Genomic DNA, 17,070 nt, shown 5'->3' with positions numbered 1-17,070 from the left:
TCTGAGCATCTTGTACCTGGCTGTCGCTCTGCTTTCCACATCTGGAAGGGTGTGGTTTATATGTATTGAGATAATTCTCTTAAACCAACGTGTTCATTTTCTGTTTTTTTCTAAAGGGAGCTGAGAGAGAAGATCCAGCCCGAGATCATGGAGTTGATCAAACAGCAGAGGCTCAACAGGTTGTGTGATGGAACCTGCTTCAGGAAAATCAGTAGTCGCAGGAGGCAAGGTGAGACGCACATGTATAAACATGCATACATCCACAGATCATAACCACACAGGCATGGAAGTCTCCCTCCGATGTGTTCACGAGGGCAATCCTTCTCTTTCCCTCTGTCTGTTTGTTCTTCATCCCTACTCTCCACAACCCCCCACATAGCCTTATTCCCTCTACTTTTACGAAAATCCCACAGGAAATGTGTATCACAGGATATCTTTGAAACTCTGTGCTGCTGTGGATCTGCTGTCATGATAGTTGACACACATTTTCCTGGCTTTGTCAGCCTCCAAGGCAGAGATATAACAACACGCCGCCTCTTTTACTCAAACACATACAGAACTGCAGGACACATCTTTATGTCTTACACGAACACACCGTCTTGCCTTCTTTTGCCTCTGCATACACAGATATATGGCATGCGAAGAAATACAAAAGGTACTGTACACAAAGCCAAAAGCAGGGGGAACACACATTAAGTAGGCATTCACACAGCCTGAGTCGGCCGTCAAGTGGACCCCGCAAAAACGCACTGCCCGCATTAATTTTGAATGCGGGCAGTGCATTTAGGCTGCGGCAGGGTTTGGCGCAGGGGGGGAAAAAAAGTTGAGATCGACTCAGCTTTTGGAGAAACGCAACCCCACGTCACGCTGTGGTGGCCAATCATGTAACCGGCGATCAGACTTGTCAGTCGGTTTTGAGGCGGTGTGAGAATCCCGTACGGTAAACAGGAAACATCTCTGCCTCTATTGCTGCCACAAGAAAGTTTTAAAACATGAAACAATAGCACTGAACTGTCCAGGAGTTTGTGTAAAAGCTGAATGTTTGCCAAACAACAAAGCACAATCTCACTCGTCTGTTTTCTTTCTCTCTTTCTCCGTGAAGCTGCCTTCAAGTGCGGTCAAAAACCTTGAGATCTATAAACGATCTGACAGAAAACAGTAGTTGTGAAATATAAAGTTGGGCTGGTTCATTGACACTCTCCCTGCCGCAAATCGCCATATCGCTGCTTCCCTGCCTGATCGCAGCCTTATACACACTTAAAAAAAAAACATTCTAGACAAAGCTTTGAGAAAAGAGCAGACTGCTGTAACCCCGGGCTCAACAGTACAGTAGGGTGTAATGTAAATGATAAAGCAGTGTATGTTTTGCAGAGACATAACATAAGTCAGTCTATTTGTGGTACGGTGGATGTTTCACACTCGCTGGCACTAGAAAAGGAAGAGAGAGGAGTAGCAGTAGACGCATTAAGGCTGTGAAATATGCTGTTTCTCGGTCAAAGAGGATTTAATCCGGTTGAGACCTGATCCCTTCACTCTTCTGTCCTCCCTCTGACACTTTTACTTCACCCCCCTCACTGTCTACATAAAAATGCATGAAATAAAAAAAAACAAAAAAAACCAGTGACAAGCTCAGGTTGCGAGTTGGTTTGTTGTTATTGCGTTACTGTCATCAGCTTCCCCACAGGAACTGTACTTCAGTAAGTCAAATCAAATTGAGCACAATCAGGTGGAGTTTTTTCTAATGACACCAATGCATTCTGGCATTTTGAAAGCCTGGTCACGATTTGTCTTGGCAGCTGTCGTCCAGATGTTGTCAAAGCTGGATTACAGAAACAGACCAACAAAAACTGAAATGTTGCAGTAGAAAAAAAAGGATTTGAAAAGATGTTGCAGGACAGATGTTTAGGTGGAAAGCATCACACACATCGAGTATTGTCTTCGCTGCGTGTAGTTGGCTGATTTATACTGTATATATATATATATATGTATGCATTGACATGTGAAGAGCACTTTGTCTTGCAGAACTTAGGTGAGCTGAACAAGAATAAAAGGCGTGCTATGGCACGTTTAATTTTCACTTGGGGTTAACATGAAATGAGACATTAAATGAAAACCAGGGTGTTGCATACATAATGCCAGAACTTGGTTCATTGGTGTAATTTTGTCTTGCCTTTTGTACTCAGATACACTTTCACAATACTTATACTTTTTGATCTACTGTTAATGTGTCCTGTCCTATCTTTTTTACATACATAAAATGTGCTCCCCTCCTCCCTCCCTCTCTCCTTCTCCCACTTCTCTCTCAGCATCTTGTACAACTATTTCAAAGTCCTCCAGCCTGCAGGGACTCAAGTACCTACATCAAATATTAATTTGGCTGACTTCATGCAGATGACTCTTCTCTCTACCTTCCAAAGTGCCATTCTGCCCATTACAAGGGGATGCTTCTCTCTAAGAGCTCAGGTTGATGGTGTTTTAAAGTTTGGAAGTAAGAGCAATACCTGTACAGTCTCTTAAGTGCACGGTACTGACAAGTAACGTGGGACTCAGGAGAGCGTCCCTTTATATGCATTAAATGCTGCACTAAAGGGAAAGTAAATCTGGGTATTTGGCCTGATTCTGTTGAATCTTACCATGTCGTTCCCCCCCATGTTCTGGCAGCTGAATCAGATTAAGACAGTTATAGTTTAAATGATACAAGAATGAAATTAAATTCAAGATAGAGATACAGTACAGCGTCTTGATGCCTAAGGAAGAACATATGTGGTGTGTGTATACACGCATGCACACACAAATCAGTCACGCTATCAGTTAAGCTGAACAGTTGTTAGCATCATCTCCCAAAACGCTGCTCCCCTCATAGCCGCCGGGACACATCTTTCGCTCCCCGTGAACTGCTGCCACTCTGCACCAGCCTGGCAGCGCCAACTGTCTATTTTCAGCAATTAGGATTTGGACTGTGCCAGCCAGACCTCCCCAGTCTGTGCCCGCTCACTGCCAGCTCAGCTCGGTGCCCACCTTGGCAGGAAATCACTAAAGAAAACCAGGCTGGCTGTGCTTTGCAGACACAGCTGGTAGTTACAGGCTGCTGGACGATTGCACATCACATCAGCCAAGAGAAAAACACACTAAACTTGATCAGCAATAATGTACTTTTGCGTATCTATGGCGTAGAATCTGCGGTTCGTCGGGCCCGACTCAACTTGTTTTTTTCCCTAATATTTTGCCCATGGTCCAATACAAAACCATCAAGTACAGCCTCCAAAATGGCCCTTTAATTGCATCCTGGAAAAAAAAAACTGGATATGAAAAGTTTCTGTTTTTTTATATCAGTGTATATTTTAAGCTCTGTTTACTACCTTGTAAATAACCTTGAGTAGGCGTTTGGGGCCTTGTGCCTCTGCTGTGGACCTTGTAGATGTTTTAATTTTGTTTTCCTATTAAAAGAAAATAAATGTCATCTTGACTTCAGTGTGTGGATTGTTGTTAAATCATTATTGAAATGATGAAGGCCAACTGCCTGTATTGTTGCCCATCAAGACCCCCCCCCCCCCCCTCATGCAGAGCATCATGGCCCATCTGTGGATTTTCCTTAAGGCTGTTTTCTTGTGTCACAGATTTTTTTGCCATGCTAATTTTTTCTCCTGTTGATGACTCATGCAATCCCATATGATATTTAATGCCAGCTGCTGATTTATTTCATAACTCCTCTAAATATCTCTCTCTCTCTCTCTCTCTCTCTCTCTCTCTCTCTCTCTCTCTCTCTCTCTCTCCCCCCACTCTGTCTTCCTTTCTCCTCATGTTTTTCTCCAGATAAGTTTTGGTATTGCCGTCTGTCTCCGAACCATAAAGTCCTGCACTATGGAGATTTGGAAGAGAGCCCTCAGGGCGAAGTGCCCCACGACTCTTTACAGGACAAACGTGAGTGTCAAGTAAAAGTATTGATAGTCTTTACCCACTATTGTGACACAGTATGTAGTTTTTATTGCAACTCACAATATTCATTCAAATATGTATTTTATACAAGTCTACAGTCTCTGTCCTCGCTGAAGACATACATAGCCCCAAAACACAGTGTGGACAAGCGACATTTGAGACTTTAAGAGTCAGTGTTAATCACTTTTACTTGTACGATGCACAGTGACAGATCTGGGGAGAATTTTAACTTTTAATCGGTTGAATAAACCAGCCGTTGTCACAAGGGTGTTGTTTTTGTTATTGTGAACTCACTTCTGTCCTCTCTGCAGTGCCTGTGGCTGATATCAAAGCTGTCATCACCGGCAAAGACTGTCCTCACATGAAGGAGAAGGGAGCCCTGAAGCAAAACAAGGTGTGTGTGTGTGTGTGTGTGTGTGTGTGTGTGTGTGTGTGTGTGCGCGCACGTTCATACTTTTAGCTGCTGGAGAAAACACGTACACACGTGTGGGCGGGTGGATGTGTATCTAGGCGAGAGAACGTGTTTCTGTGTGCTTGAGAGTTGCATAACATGATGTCAGTTACATCATTTTGCTGTGGGAAATAACACAATAACTTGCGTCTCAGTGGTCGGCAAAGAGAGACGTGTCCATTAGCGGCATTGTGTAGGAAAGAAATCACAGAATAGTCACTGCAGACACAAGAGCCGCCAAAAACATGCCACCATCTTTTCTTTGCTGTTTAAATTTGAAAGTAACACATTGGCGTGCCCTCTGCAGTGCCTTAACCAAGATGAAAGAGCCGTCTTGTCTGTGTACACATCAGCCCTTCCTCTCCTGCACTTTGCCTCTGCAAACCTTCGCCCCCCATCACCCACGGGACTCTGATATATTGGATCCTGGATAAATAGCCTTGAAGACAAAGGAGCATGCCTCCTCCCTGCTTTGTCTCCTTTATTACCTTGTCGATAAGCGCAGGTCTAGGGGAATGACCCGAGGGGGGTCTGTGGGCCGTCTAGCAGGCCTGTCCCAGCCTTGTGAATGAGAACACAAGCACATTTCATTACTCACTGTTACAAGGCCAGCCAAAGGCACCTCTACGGGCTTCAGAGCAGAGCTGGCATGTGGACCATTTGTGGGACACTGAGACAGAGGCGGGAGGGTGAGGTGGCAAGCAGTGTTTTCTGGCTGCGTTTCCGAAACTTTTCCAAATGTATTGAACATAAGCTGTTCGTAGATTAATTTAATTATTTTCAATGAATGAAAAGTTTATATTAATAAATAATAATGTATAGATGTACATTATTGTAATAAATGTCCAAATAAGTGATAACTCCCATTACTTCAGTAATAAGTATTTATATTTCAGCATCACAACATCTTTTTTTTTTTCTGCGCCTCCTGATCTGCGACAAATCCCACAGCAGAACTACATCTTTCAAGCTCTCCCTCACAAAGTGCACCTCGGCTGCAGTCCCAGTCTCTGACTCTGACTTACCTGCTGCCTTTATAAATCGCTAATTTCACGCTAATTGCAAGCAAGCATTTTTAATGAATTGCTTTTATGTATACAAATGTGTCGGTGTACCTGTTTTGTCCTCACACTGCATTCAAATCATTTCCTACAGTGGACCATAGTGGATTTCGAGGGAATACACCCAAATTCATATCACATCATATTCCCAGCCTTCCCAGGCATTTTTCAATGGGGTTAGGTATTTTTTCTTTCATTTCTCTCTTTGAGCTTGCTGATACCCGATGAGTTGATGTGCAGCTGTTGTAACAAGACGTGAGGAGAAGAGAGATTGCATTGGTATGGCAGCATTGTCGTGTAAATCTCACCTGTTCCTTCCTTTTTTTCCTTGCACCCTTTTTCTCTTTTATCTCTCATCCCACCTCCTTTACTCTGTCACTGTCTGTATCTCCCGCTCTTTCTCTTCCTCACTCCTCCCTCTCTGCTTTTCACTCTGTCCTCTCTCCAGGAGGTGTTAGAGCTGGCCTTCTCTGTCCTCTATGAGTCGGACGAGTATTTAAACTTTATTGCTCCTGACAAGCATGAGGTAAGCCAACAGTAGCAGCCCTGTGGCTGTTGACAGTGTCAGAGAGAATGAAAATGTGTGACCGCACAAAGAGAGAGGTTTTTCTCAAGTATACAAGTATAGTGTACATATTTAAGGCTTAGCTAGTGATGATACACAAATGTATATTGTTTGACAGTGACGATATCATCATATCACCCAACCCTATTTGCATTTAGCTTGGCTTTACAACTTAACTTGAACTTGTTTCAATTGACTTGAGACTTGAAGTTTAATTCAATTCAATTTTTAAATTAAATTAACAGAAGTTATCGCAGGACACTTTACAGATAGAGTAGGTCTAGAACACACTCTATAATTTACAGAACATGCACTTAGCGTGGCGACGGCGAGGAAACATTTCCTTTTAACAGGCAGAAACCTCACACAGAACCTGGCTCCAGGTGGACCTTTGAGTTAACCTCAAAGACTAGAAAACTATAATCATAATATATTGACTATAATGTCTGGCAAATTGAAAGGGAGTGCTGTTGTTTTTCCTAGATTATGGTGAAATATATTATTATCACATCATTTTCTTGGTGCTTAATCAGAATTTTTTTTAGACATAGAAGTTTGTATTTAGGACAAAAGAGAAGTTGTTGTCCCTGCTCTATTTCTCCTGAGTCACAGTGTACACAAACTTTCCTCCCTTGGTGGTTAGCTTCTTTTATGCCTGTATGTCTCTGTACCAGGTGGAGTCTGTACGCTGTCAACAGGCTTCTTCAAAAAACATTTCATAATTAATTATAGTTTGTAGATCTCTGAAAGTATTTGGTTTTGTGGTTATGACTTAAGTTTATTTCTGTCAGTACCTGATTGTATTTTATTTTGTCTCTACCTCTGTCCATGTCTCTGCAGTACTGCGTGTGGACAGACGGTCTAAATGCCCTCCTGGGTAAGGAGATGACCAGCGATTACACCAAATCTGACATGGACACCCTGCTCTCCATGGAGATGAAGCTCCGCCTCTTGGATCTAGAGAACATCCAGATTCCTGAGGCCCCCCCCCCGATTCCCAAAGAACCTAGCAACTATGACTTTGTTTATGACTGTAACTAGACGAACGACCCCACAGGCCCGAACCCAAACCCACCCAGCACCTACTGTTCTCACTGGACCGATCCCCTTTTCTTATAAACTGGAACAAAAACAAATAAAACCATATAATGTAAAACATGAACTGTGATTGAACGAAAAAGGATTTATTAAACTATTTTCCTCTTGCTTCTCACTCGGCCTTTATAAGAAAGAAAATGGTGCAATGCTGCACAAGGGGGGACTCGAGTTCGATGCAGAGTCATCAGGTTGCCATGAAGACAAAAAACCACGAAGTATTTGTTGGGCCTGTCGTTGGGCATCCTGCGTCTTTTTCCTCATTCTCTGTCTGATGTTTGAGACATTCACTCCTTCTTCTCGACCGAGGCGCCCTCGGTTTTTTTGCTTGAAGATTGTTGTAGACAAATGCTTAGATATTCAGCTTCCTTGTTGTCCTTTTTTATGTTTACTTTATTGTTTTTCCTCAGGTCTTCTGTGGGGGGGAGGAATGATGGTTGTGTAGTTCAGGAACAGGGAGGGACGGGGTTTTGTGTTTTGCCGTCACCTTCCCAGCAGTATTTCCTGTCACATTCTCACATTATATCTACAGTATTTGTGGCAGCTAAATGTTTTCCAAGAGGCTGAAAGGAAGGTTGAAGTACATTTTAAGATGAATACTTCATTAAAATAGTCTCTTATATCCGCTCTGTCCTGCTATACATATACTGAAGACTGTTAGAATAAGTCGATCCTCAAAATCAAGGCACTGTACTCTAGTACAAAGCCTTTCTTTTAAATATGTTAGTTACTATCCCACTGCTGCTTATTGCATATTGTACACACCTACACAGTGGCTTTGCCAAAACAACCATAAAAGCCCCACTATTGTGAAACACACACTCATCTCTCCCTCATTTGAGTCTCTCTCATTGTAATAACTGCTGTACACAACATTCCTAAGCAATATTTTGAGCTTTTATTTTGTTCATTTGTAAGATGGTCATAATTTAGGGATTTTAAAATTGTGAAACTGCCTAGTAGTTGGTATTACAAAGAAGATGTTAGTGTTTTGGTTAAGGGAATTTGTCTTTTTTGTGTGTTGGGGACTATATGGCCACAAAATTGAAAGTATGTATTTTTTTAATTTAAAAACAGATCATGGTTGTTATTCCTAGTATGATTTATATATGTTCCCCTTCCTATTTAATACCTTCAAATGTTTTTCTTTAGGATTTTTCAAAGCCCCTCAAAACTGCTGTTTACATTAAAGATTTAAGAACTGTAACTACGTTTTCCTTCTGTTCCTCTCTTCATTCATCAAGCACATGCATTTAAAGGATCATACTGCTGATTTGAACATGAAGGTGAAAGGTTAGTCCTTGATTAAGAACAGCAAGACCTCACAGCAGTATTTGAGAGAAGAATCAGCACAAATGACTCTATAGTGTACCTCAATAGTGGAAAATCAACAGATTTTGAGTATGGTGTCATTGATTATGATGTGTCCCTTTAACAGTTGTTACAGAATAACAGATGGTGTATAGATCAGGACTTTAATCATCCCAAAGGCAATTTTCTCGCTCATTTTTCACAGATAGGCAATTGAAACAATTATTTTTTTAAATTCATTTTTGTATCATCTGCTCGTTCACATGTTGCCACCCCTCCTGTGCATTTTCAAACAAGTTAATGCAGAAATTTTGTTCTAATCCACACCTAGATTGTCTTTGTTTAGCTGTTTGGCCTGGTTCAAACAGCACACGTTCAGGTAGTATTGTAAATCATAACTAATCTATAACCAGAGCTAGATGTTAAAATCACCTACTAAACTCAAAAAATTTAAATCCACACAATGTAGACTGCAATCAAAATTATTTCGTCCACTGCTAACATTAACTACAGTAAACTAAGTTTACGAAAACATACACTAGATGAAACATTAAATGAAAAACAAAAAAGCATCATAAGGCAGAGAGGTGCAGCGACAGTCCGTAACTATCAGTCTGTAGTAATGGGCAACAAAGACACTCCTACATGCTAAATTTATTGTTTGGTCACTGAAGGTGCTCTTCACACACTTCATGGTTGGGTGGGAGGTCTCGTGCATAGTTTCTCCTCCGTCCCATCACCTCCTCCTCCAGAGACTCCAGGTTCATCTGCTTCTGTCCAGCTTGCAAAGCCTGCAGGTGTCCCCTGAGCTGCTGCCGCTCCAGTCAGAGCAACATAAAACATGGCACTGGCCTCAACACACCCAGACTAAACGTAATTGCATTTGATGAAAATGCCTTGGTAGCCTCATGTCGTGTCACTTTCAGTGTCATTTCTCAAAAGACACAAACACTTTCTTGAATCATTCATGTATTCAGGCTTCAAGCTCAAACGTCATCCTACATCTTTATCAAAGCTAAATTTCCTCCATATAAATCTCTCCATTTAGCTTAAGTTAAATTTTCTACATGTTGGGCCAGAAAATGCTATTTGAAAATGCAAAATTACATCTGATCCATAGAATATGCTCAACATCTCAACAGTAAATGAAGCAGTATTTGAATTCCAAACTCAGAATCAGAATCAAAAATCAGAATCAGATCCGATTCTCAAACTCAAATTATTGTCAGATCAATCACTGCAAAATCACTCATCGTCCTTAAATATTTATGTGGATAGAAGCATGTCAAACACTATTCATTTGACGACCCAGATTGAGCAAGGAACTGCCTTTGTTTTTCAGCTGAATATTTGAGCTCAGTTTGGCTTTGTGTGTGTGCACCCTTGGGTTTTGGTGCCTGGGTTTTCCCATTACATGCCTGGCTGTGTCACAGGATATTTATTTCCTGCCACAGGTCGTAGAAGTCCCTTACTCCTCAGTGTGTGACACCATTTCCTGCTTGATGGCTCTATCTACCACCCAACCCAGGAACATCCACTGAGCTTCATCTTCAGGGGAAGATTGTTCACTCATGAACGGATACTGATGCCCCTGTGCTCATTAGAAATGTAAGTCAGTTCCTAACACCATCTGTCTCACACTCTTGGGCAAAAAAGAAAAACGCCCTGCCTTCCACCCAGTCTTTCATTTAGTCACCCCGTCTCTCGCTCAGACACAGCATGCATACATGTATATGTCAACAGTCACACTTAAATGGCTCCATTCCTAGGAGGGGAAGCTGTGGTGTGTTGTTGGCCAAGCAGAGCTCGTCTGTGAAGGGGATTACTCACTGGAGCCGATGGCCCTGATGAAATTCTATTAGCCAGCCATTAGCAAGAATGGAAGATGAAAAAAACAACAGAGAGGGACGAAGAAAGAGGAATTTTGCATAAGGTCAGACAAATGCAGAGTGGACAAAACGACAGAGACAACTTGCAATAAAGAAGCACTGCAATTAAATTAGAATTATTGTTTTATAAGATTACATTTAGATTTACTAAATATGTATATCAACCCCCAACATATTTACATATCAACAAAACGTAAACATTACATGACATGTACAGGAGTAAAAGATGCCACATACCTGCTGTATCATCAATTATAAACTATTTGAAGAAGGAAAGTCTCAAATATCAGAGCAACATGACAATATGATGCCAGAGACAGGAAAACGTGATTGAAAGTAACTGGATACTTGCATAACAAAAGAAAATTCAGACTCAAAAATAACCATTATGTTTGATAAAAACCTTTGATAGTATCAACCAAACAGATATTTACTGCAGAACTACTATAATGCGAGGTGTGAGTGTGTGTGTGTGTGCGTGTGTGTGTGTGTGTGCGTGTTTGTGTGTGTGTGTGTGTGTGTGTGTGTGTGTGTGTGTGTGATTGTGTGTCTCCATGCACACTCGCCTGTGAAAAACAGGAGAAATAAGGATTTGGCTGGCCTCATTACAAGTTCTTGGAGACTTCACACAGAGTGTGTGACAGTAGCCTGAGGGCTGCAGCCAGCAGGGTGCAGCTCCTCTCCTCATCCAGCAGGACACACTCATCAAATCAGATTAAGGTCTGAACTGATTATATGGGCACGCATTCTTCCACAGCAGGCTCTCAGACAAGTTGGCCAAGCATCCAGACTAGTCCACCTTCTGCCCTCATCAGTGCCAACCTAATAATGTTTGGGTCAGGGTCAATTCAGCCAAACAGACAAACAAACGACTTTACCAAGACAATAGTTCAAATGAAATCTATTGACAGTGAGGGCTGTGGATTATAAGAAGAAGACATACTTTATTGATCCCCAGGGGTGTAATTACATTTTTACATTCTGTTTTTGTTATACATTACACAAATGCACAAACAGGACCCCAAACATGCACTAATGTAGAGATGGCAGAGTAAGGGGGCTGTCCACTACAGGCACCCTGAGCAGTTGGGGGTTCGGTGCCTTGCTCAAGGGCACCTCAGCAGTGCCCAGGAGGTGAACTGACACCTCTCCAGCTACCAGTCCACACTCCATACAGGAACTACAGGAACTTGAATCGGCGACCCTCCAGTTCCCAAGCCAAGTCCTTACAGACTGAGCTACTGCTGCCCTGATTATCCAGGGCATTGCCTCATTTTCATTGCTGTTAGTGTGAGCGTCATAGAAAATGTAATCCACCTTCATATTGGGGTGCTAGCATGTGTCAGTGGCAGATAATCTAAAAAGTTCCGCAAATAAAACCAAATTTCCAATTCAGAAAGTTTTTTGTTACATGGGTGAACTTATCCTTTAACCTTTCTCAAAGTCTGAATATATCTTGTGCTGGTTGTTCCTGTTTTCTTGCCTCTATATCTACATTATAGTAGCATCAGACTTAAGGTGAGGAAGCTTGTGAACATTTAAAAATGTTATGCTACATCTATGATGCATGATGCTATCATCAAAGCATCTTCAAAGTAGGGAAGGATTAAGGGGGAAACCAATACAAACAAAGAAACTATACTTGCTGCTTCTTGTCTTTTAATATCGACTGCTATAGCTCAGCCGTTCTCTAAGGGTGTTGTTGACAAAATGTTGTCTTACTGAAGTATATCACAAATCTAATGGTGCCAAAATAGCAGCTAAAGGGGCTGAGAGAAATAAATGTGTGTGAGCTATTCTAAGTTTTCCTGCTCATCATTTTTATTGACTTGTTTTCTTAGCTCGTTCTCTCTGACTCTCTCATTACTGGAGACATTTGTCCAATGTGGTCCATCAGAGGCTGCAGAGAGGAGCTCTGCTACACTGATGTTATTGATTACTGGAGGGACAGATCCATATCCCTTGTACGTTATTATCCAACTGACCTAAGAGCAGCACTCTTCAGTCAGTTTGGAGCAGACAGAACGATGCTGGATACAACATTTTCTACATCAATGTGACAGACGCCTCTGGTGCTGAATAGAGCAGAGAGGTATTGGTTAATAACTCAGATTTAGAACACAGATACATCATGTTAGCATAGATAAGTTACTCAGGAAAGGCCCTGAAAACCTATTTTCTCAATCAGCTTGTCACTACGAACAATGTGGTTGTACATGAACATTTTCCAAAGTTAGAACACATCTGGATTTATGTCTGTGTTGTTTTGTCTGGTCTCTTCTCAATCGTTTGAGGTTCAAAGCAAATGATGTCACAAACATCTGAGCACCATTCAGAGTTTAGCAACCTTTGAATCGAAATCTAACGACAGTTGAGAGATTGTTTGCTATATGGTCCCAGGCCACTATCAAATTTTTATTATACTCCACCCACAGTGTGAGTGTTTATTTAGTGTTAAACTCTTAATAAATAAAGAAATAATAAATAAATAATGTAAAATTAATAAAAATATTGTTTTATGATAATTAGGAGAGTAAACTAGATGAGTAATAGCAACACAAAAAGCTGCATGTTAACAGCTTAAATTCCCTGAGCAGTGGCTGTGCCTGCTCTCCAGCTGCAGCACCTGGGGTCCTTTAGCAGGGCGAAATGATTGCATTAACCCAGACAAAGACCATGCCAGCAGAGTGGGACATTGTGATTTAGATAAACAGATACAACTCTGAAATAGATTTCTATGTCCACCCCAACAGCTGCTTAATCTGAGATATCTCAGTAATGAATCTGAAAGTCTTATCTTCTCTGGTAGTTGTGTGGTGAGAATTATACAACCACACCAGGACTAATGCATTTCTAATGGGCGGTGAGAGGAGTAGTCTGCCAAGATGCATTCACTTTGCATGAGTGAAAAACTTTTGTAGATTAGAGGAAATCAAGTTGCATTGCCAAATGCCAAATAGACGCATGTTGTTCTCTTCTTATTCTTCACCTTGGAAAGAGCATAGAAATTCTCAAAATTTGAAGATCTATTTAGTAGCTGCTCTGGAGCTCTCAATTATATCACTGGATTTGCAAATGTCTAAATTTCCATTTTTTTCTGAGCACTTTAAGGACCTTTCTTTACATTCTGACTTAAAAGATGCAGTTCAAAGTGCATTCTTGACCTTGGAAACCAAACTCCCTATTTATATAGTTAAATAAGTCTTACCTCATTGTCAAGGTTTGAATAAGATGTAAAAAAAAGTACATATCAAAAACTATGTGCACTGGGGAAGTATTTCATCCAGAACTCGTGTTTGTCTTTTAATTATGGGAGCTTGAATAGCTAAAGAACAATGGTGTCTGTATTTCTAAAATTCCTTTCTTTTTTGCACGTTTTTCATATTCCTGTAGGAAGCACAGCTGTTAAGAAGAAACAAAACCTAACAGAGCTAAAATGGTCCCACAGTCACCTGTCATCTCTCTCTCTCACGTTTTTTGTTTTTTTAAATAAATACATTTTAGTCAAATCCCACCATGGCATTTTCTTTTTTGATGTCCTCTTTATATTACTAAACCACCTTCATCTTTCTTCTGTTTCCACACAAATGCACAATAAAATATTTTGTTCTATTTTTGGTGAAAAGCAGCCTCAGCAAGTGAACATGTCATACGCAAGTCTTTTGTTCTCCTCTCTGTCACTCAGGATCTAATTCTGGTGATAGTTGACACCTCTTGATGTTGTAAAATGACGGGTATTTTGTTGTAAACCGGATCCAATGAATCACTCGGGATGGCTTTGAAGAGCAAGAGCACCACTGAAGAAGGGGAGGTGATGAAGAGGAGACAACAAACAAGCTGAACTCTGCCTCGGGTGTCTGTGTTTTGACCGTGAGGTTTGCTCCTCCAATTGCTCCTGAGTTTTTGAAAGTCACCATATGTTCTCCAGTGTTGGGCTTTGATAAAGAAAACATGGAGGAAATGAAAGGTGGATGGTGATGTACTGAAGACCACAGGGGATGTCTGTCTGATGCATTAATAAATCTTTTAGATTTCCCCCCTGCCAGCCCCACCCAAGGCTGCACCAAATGAAACAAATGCCTGATGGGTAGAGGGACTGTCCTCCAACCAAGTGACCTGATGGGTTCAAGACCAAGTGAGAAACACACTCCCAATTGGTGCTGCTCCCTGGTAAGCAGAGTTTCCTCTACAGTAATCAATAAGGCATCACACAATCAATATTGTTGTTACATGGTAAAATCCAACTCAAGCTCTTTTCTCCTTGTCTGCACGCCCACCAGACAGTCTCATGAGACAGAAATGCTTCTCATCAAAGTCATTAATGTTCTTTTTCACTTTGTTTGTTTTAAAAGAATTTCCTGGAGTGACAGTTCTTCATTTCTGTATTTGTCCCATCACAGGTGTGTGAGGAAAAAGTGAAGGAGAGCTTGATAAAGGATGAGAATGAAAAGTCTCCCATTGGGCCATATTTTCATGCTGCATTGTGTGGGATTGACACAAGACTAAGGCGAGCCAAATGCAGCCCAGTGCGTCTATATTTACCACTGCAGAAACCTGACATTGCCAGTGTGTGTAGGATGACAGCAGGCATAGTGCTTCATTAGGAAAATATTGTCAAGATGGCTTACTGCAACAGCCAAGGAACAGACTGAAGACTACTGTTGCAATCTCAGGTAAGACTCTCAGCTGTTTAAGATGACCTGGGAGCCCTTAATCAAGAGTTATTGAGAGACAGAACCTACAAAAAGCTTCGGCCCTAAAGGTTTCAAATCAGGAAAGATAGAAAAGAAGTGAGGCAGCCAAAGAGCTTTAAAATGTGTTTCAAGTTGTTTCTTGTCTTTCCCCATGTCAGTAAATTGCTCCAGTTAATTCCTGCATATGGCGCATCACAACTCTTGGCTACAAAGTACCCAGAAGTGTTTCCCCTAAAGTCAGTTAAAGCAAAGGCGGTAGCATCTTGTCTTGTCCAGTTTTTTTCAAGGGTTGGGTTCCCCCAGGAGATACTCACTGACCACGGCAACAACTTTATGTCTAAGCTGCTGAAGGATGTGTATCAGTTGCTGGGAATCAGAGGTTTGAGAACTACACCATACCATCCACAAACTGATGGACTCACTGAACGGTTTAATCAGACACTCAAACAGATGCTCCGTAAGTTTGTTGATGACACTGGCTCTGATTGGGACCAGTGGTTGCCTTACCTGCTCTTTGCTTACAGAAAAGTGCCACAAGCTTCCACTGGGTTTTCACCATTCGAGTTATTTGGTCATGAGGTGAGGGGGCCTTTAACTCTCCTGAAAGAAATGTGGGAGGGACCCCCACGTGGAAAAGAAGCTTTGAATGTTGTTTCTTATGTTCTTCAGATGAGAGAGAAACTGGCGAAGATGACTGTACTGGCACAGGAGCACATGGCAGCTGCCCAGCTCAAGCAAAAGGCTTGGTATGACCAGGTGGCGAGAGAAAGGAGTTTTGAGCCCGGCCAGAAGGTGCTGGTGATGCTGCCTACAGAGGAGAGCAAGCTTTTGGCTAAATGGAAAGGACCCTATGAGGTAATTAGAAAGATCAGTTTTACCACGTATGCAATCTCCACTCCAGGGCGGAGTCGTCCTAGGGTCCTACACATCAACCTGCTGAAAGAGTGGATTCCTAGGCAAAAAGAAAATGCTGTGGAGAGACCTAGTGTGCTGCTCATCCGGAGTGTTGGGGATGAGGAGATGGAAGAGCAGTATTTGCCAGTGCCTGTCCCTTCAGTGCCGAATCTGGATCACCTCACAGAGGCCCAGCAGTCACAGGTTAGGTCTCTTTGTATACCAGACGTCTTTCAGGAAAACCCTGGCCATACAACACTGGTAGAGCATGACATTGTTTTGAAGAAAGATGCCCCTGTCAGACATAGGAGTTACAGGATTCCAGAGGCTTGTTGATAGAGTTTTGGGTGGCCTGTCAGATTTTGCCATGGCTTACCTGGATGATATTGTTTATAGTGACACATGGGATGAACATCTGAAACACCTTAAAGTGGTCTTTGAGTGTCTCCAGGTTGCAGGACTCACAGTTAATGCTGCCAAGTGTACCTTTGCTAAAGTGGAAACGGAGTACCTTGGCCATGTCATTGGAAGAGGGGTCATCAAACCACAGGTGCAGAAGGTTCCGGCCCTCCAGTCTTGCCCACTCCCACAAACAAGAACCCAGCTCAAGTCCTTCCTTGGCATGTCAGGTTGGTACCACAAATTTATACCGAACTACTCTGCCAGAGCAGCTGTGCTTACAGATATGACCAGTCCCAAAAAGCCCAATCAGCTCTGTTTGACAGAAGAGGGCGAAACAGCCTACAAGGATGTCCAGCAGGCTCTGAGCAGCGAAACTGTGTTGTACTGCCCTGACTTCGAACAACCATTCATCCTGCAGACCGACGCTTGGTGCATCACACAACCGCGGGCTTGGTGCTGTGCTACTTCAAGACCCAGAAGGGTCCCGTTAGCCAGTGGCGTATGTGAGTAGAAAACTGTACCCAAGGGAGGTGCGCTATTCTACAGTGGAGAAGGAATGTTTGGCGATCAAATGGGCTTTGGACTCTCAAATACTACCTCTTGGGGAGGGAATTTACCCTTGAGGTTGACCATAAGGCATTGACATGGCTTGGCAGGATGAAGGACACAAACAGCAGAATAACCCATTGGTACCTGGCCATGCAACCTTATAAGTTTGAAGTGCATCACATCCCGGGCAAGCTGAATGCTGACTACCTTTCTCGCTGTCCCA

At 42.1% G+C, this 17,070-nt stretch overlaps 1 protein-coding gene across 6 annotated transcripts in view; it reads left to right on the top strand.

Moving 5' to 3' along the window:
- The window catches only part of elmo1 (engulfment and cell motility 1 (ced-12 homolog, C. elegans)), a 104,457-nt gene extending 96,139 nt beyond the window's left edge, over positions 1 to 8,318 (top strand). For all 6 annotated transcript variants that reach the window (XM_035993320.1, XM_035993318.1, XM_035993319.1 and 3 more), the window contains 5 exons: positions 117 to 229; positions 3,814 to 3,921; positions 4,248 to 4,330; positions 5,897 to 5,974; positions 6,854 to 8,318. In XM_035993320.1, coding sequence (XP_035849213.1) covers positions 117 to 229; positions 3,814 to 3,921; positions 4,248 to 4,330; positions 5,897 to 5,974; positions 6,854 to 7,054 — 583 coding nt within the window. In that variant the 3' untranslated portion in view covers positions 7,055 to 8,318. The remainder of the gene's footprint in view (positions 1 to 116; positions 230 to 3,813; positions 3,922 to 4,247; positions 4,331 to 5,896; positions 5,975 to 6,853) is intronic.
- The last annotated feature ends 8,752 nt before the right edge of the window (positions 8,319 to 17,070 follow it).

Source organism: Sander lucioperca, chromosome 16, assembly GCF_008315115.2.
Source record: "Sander lucioperca isolate FBNREF2018 chromosome 16, SLUC_FBN_1.2, whole genome shotgun sequence".
NCBI classification, from domain to species: Eukaryota; Metazoa; Chordata; class Actinopteri; order Perciformes; family Percidae; genus Sander; species Sander lucioperca.
The sequence above is the reverse complement of the archived record's forward strand: the minus strand, read 5'-3'. Positions and strand labels throughout refer to the sequence as shown.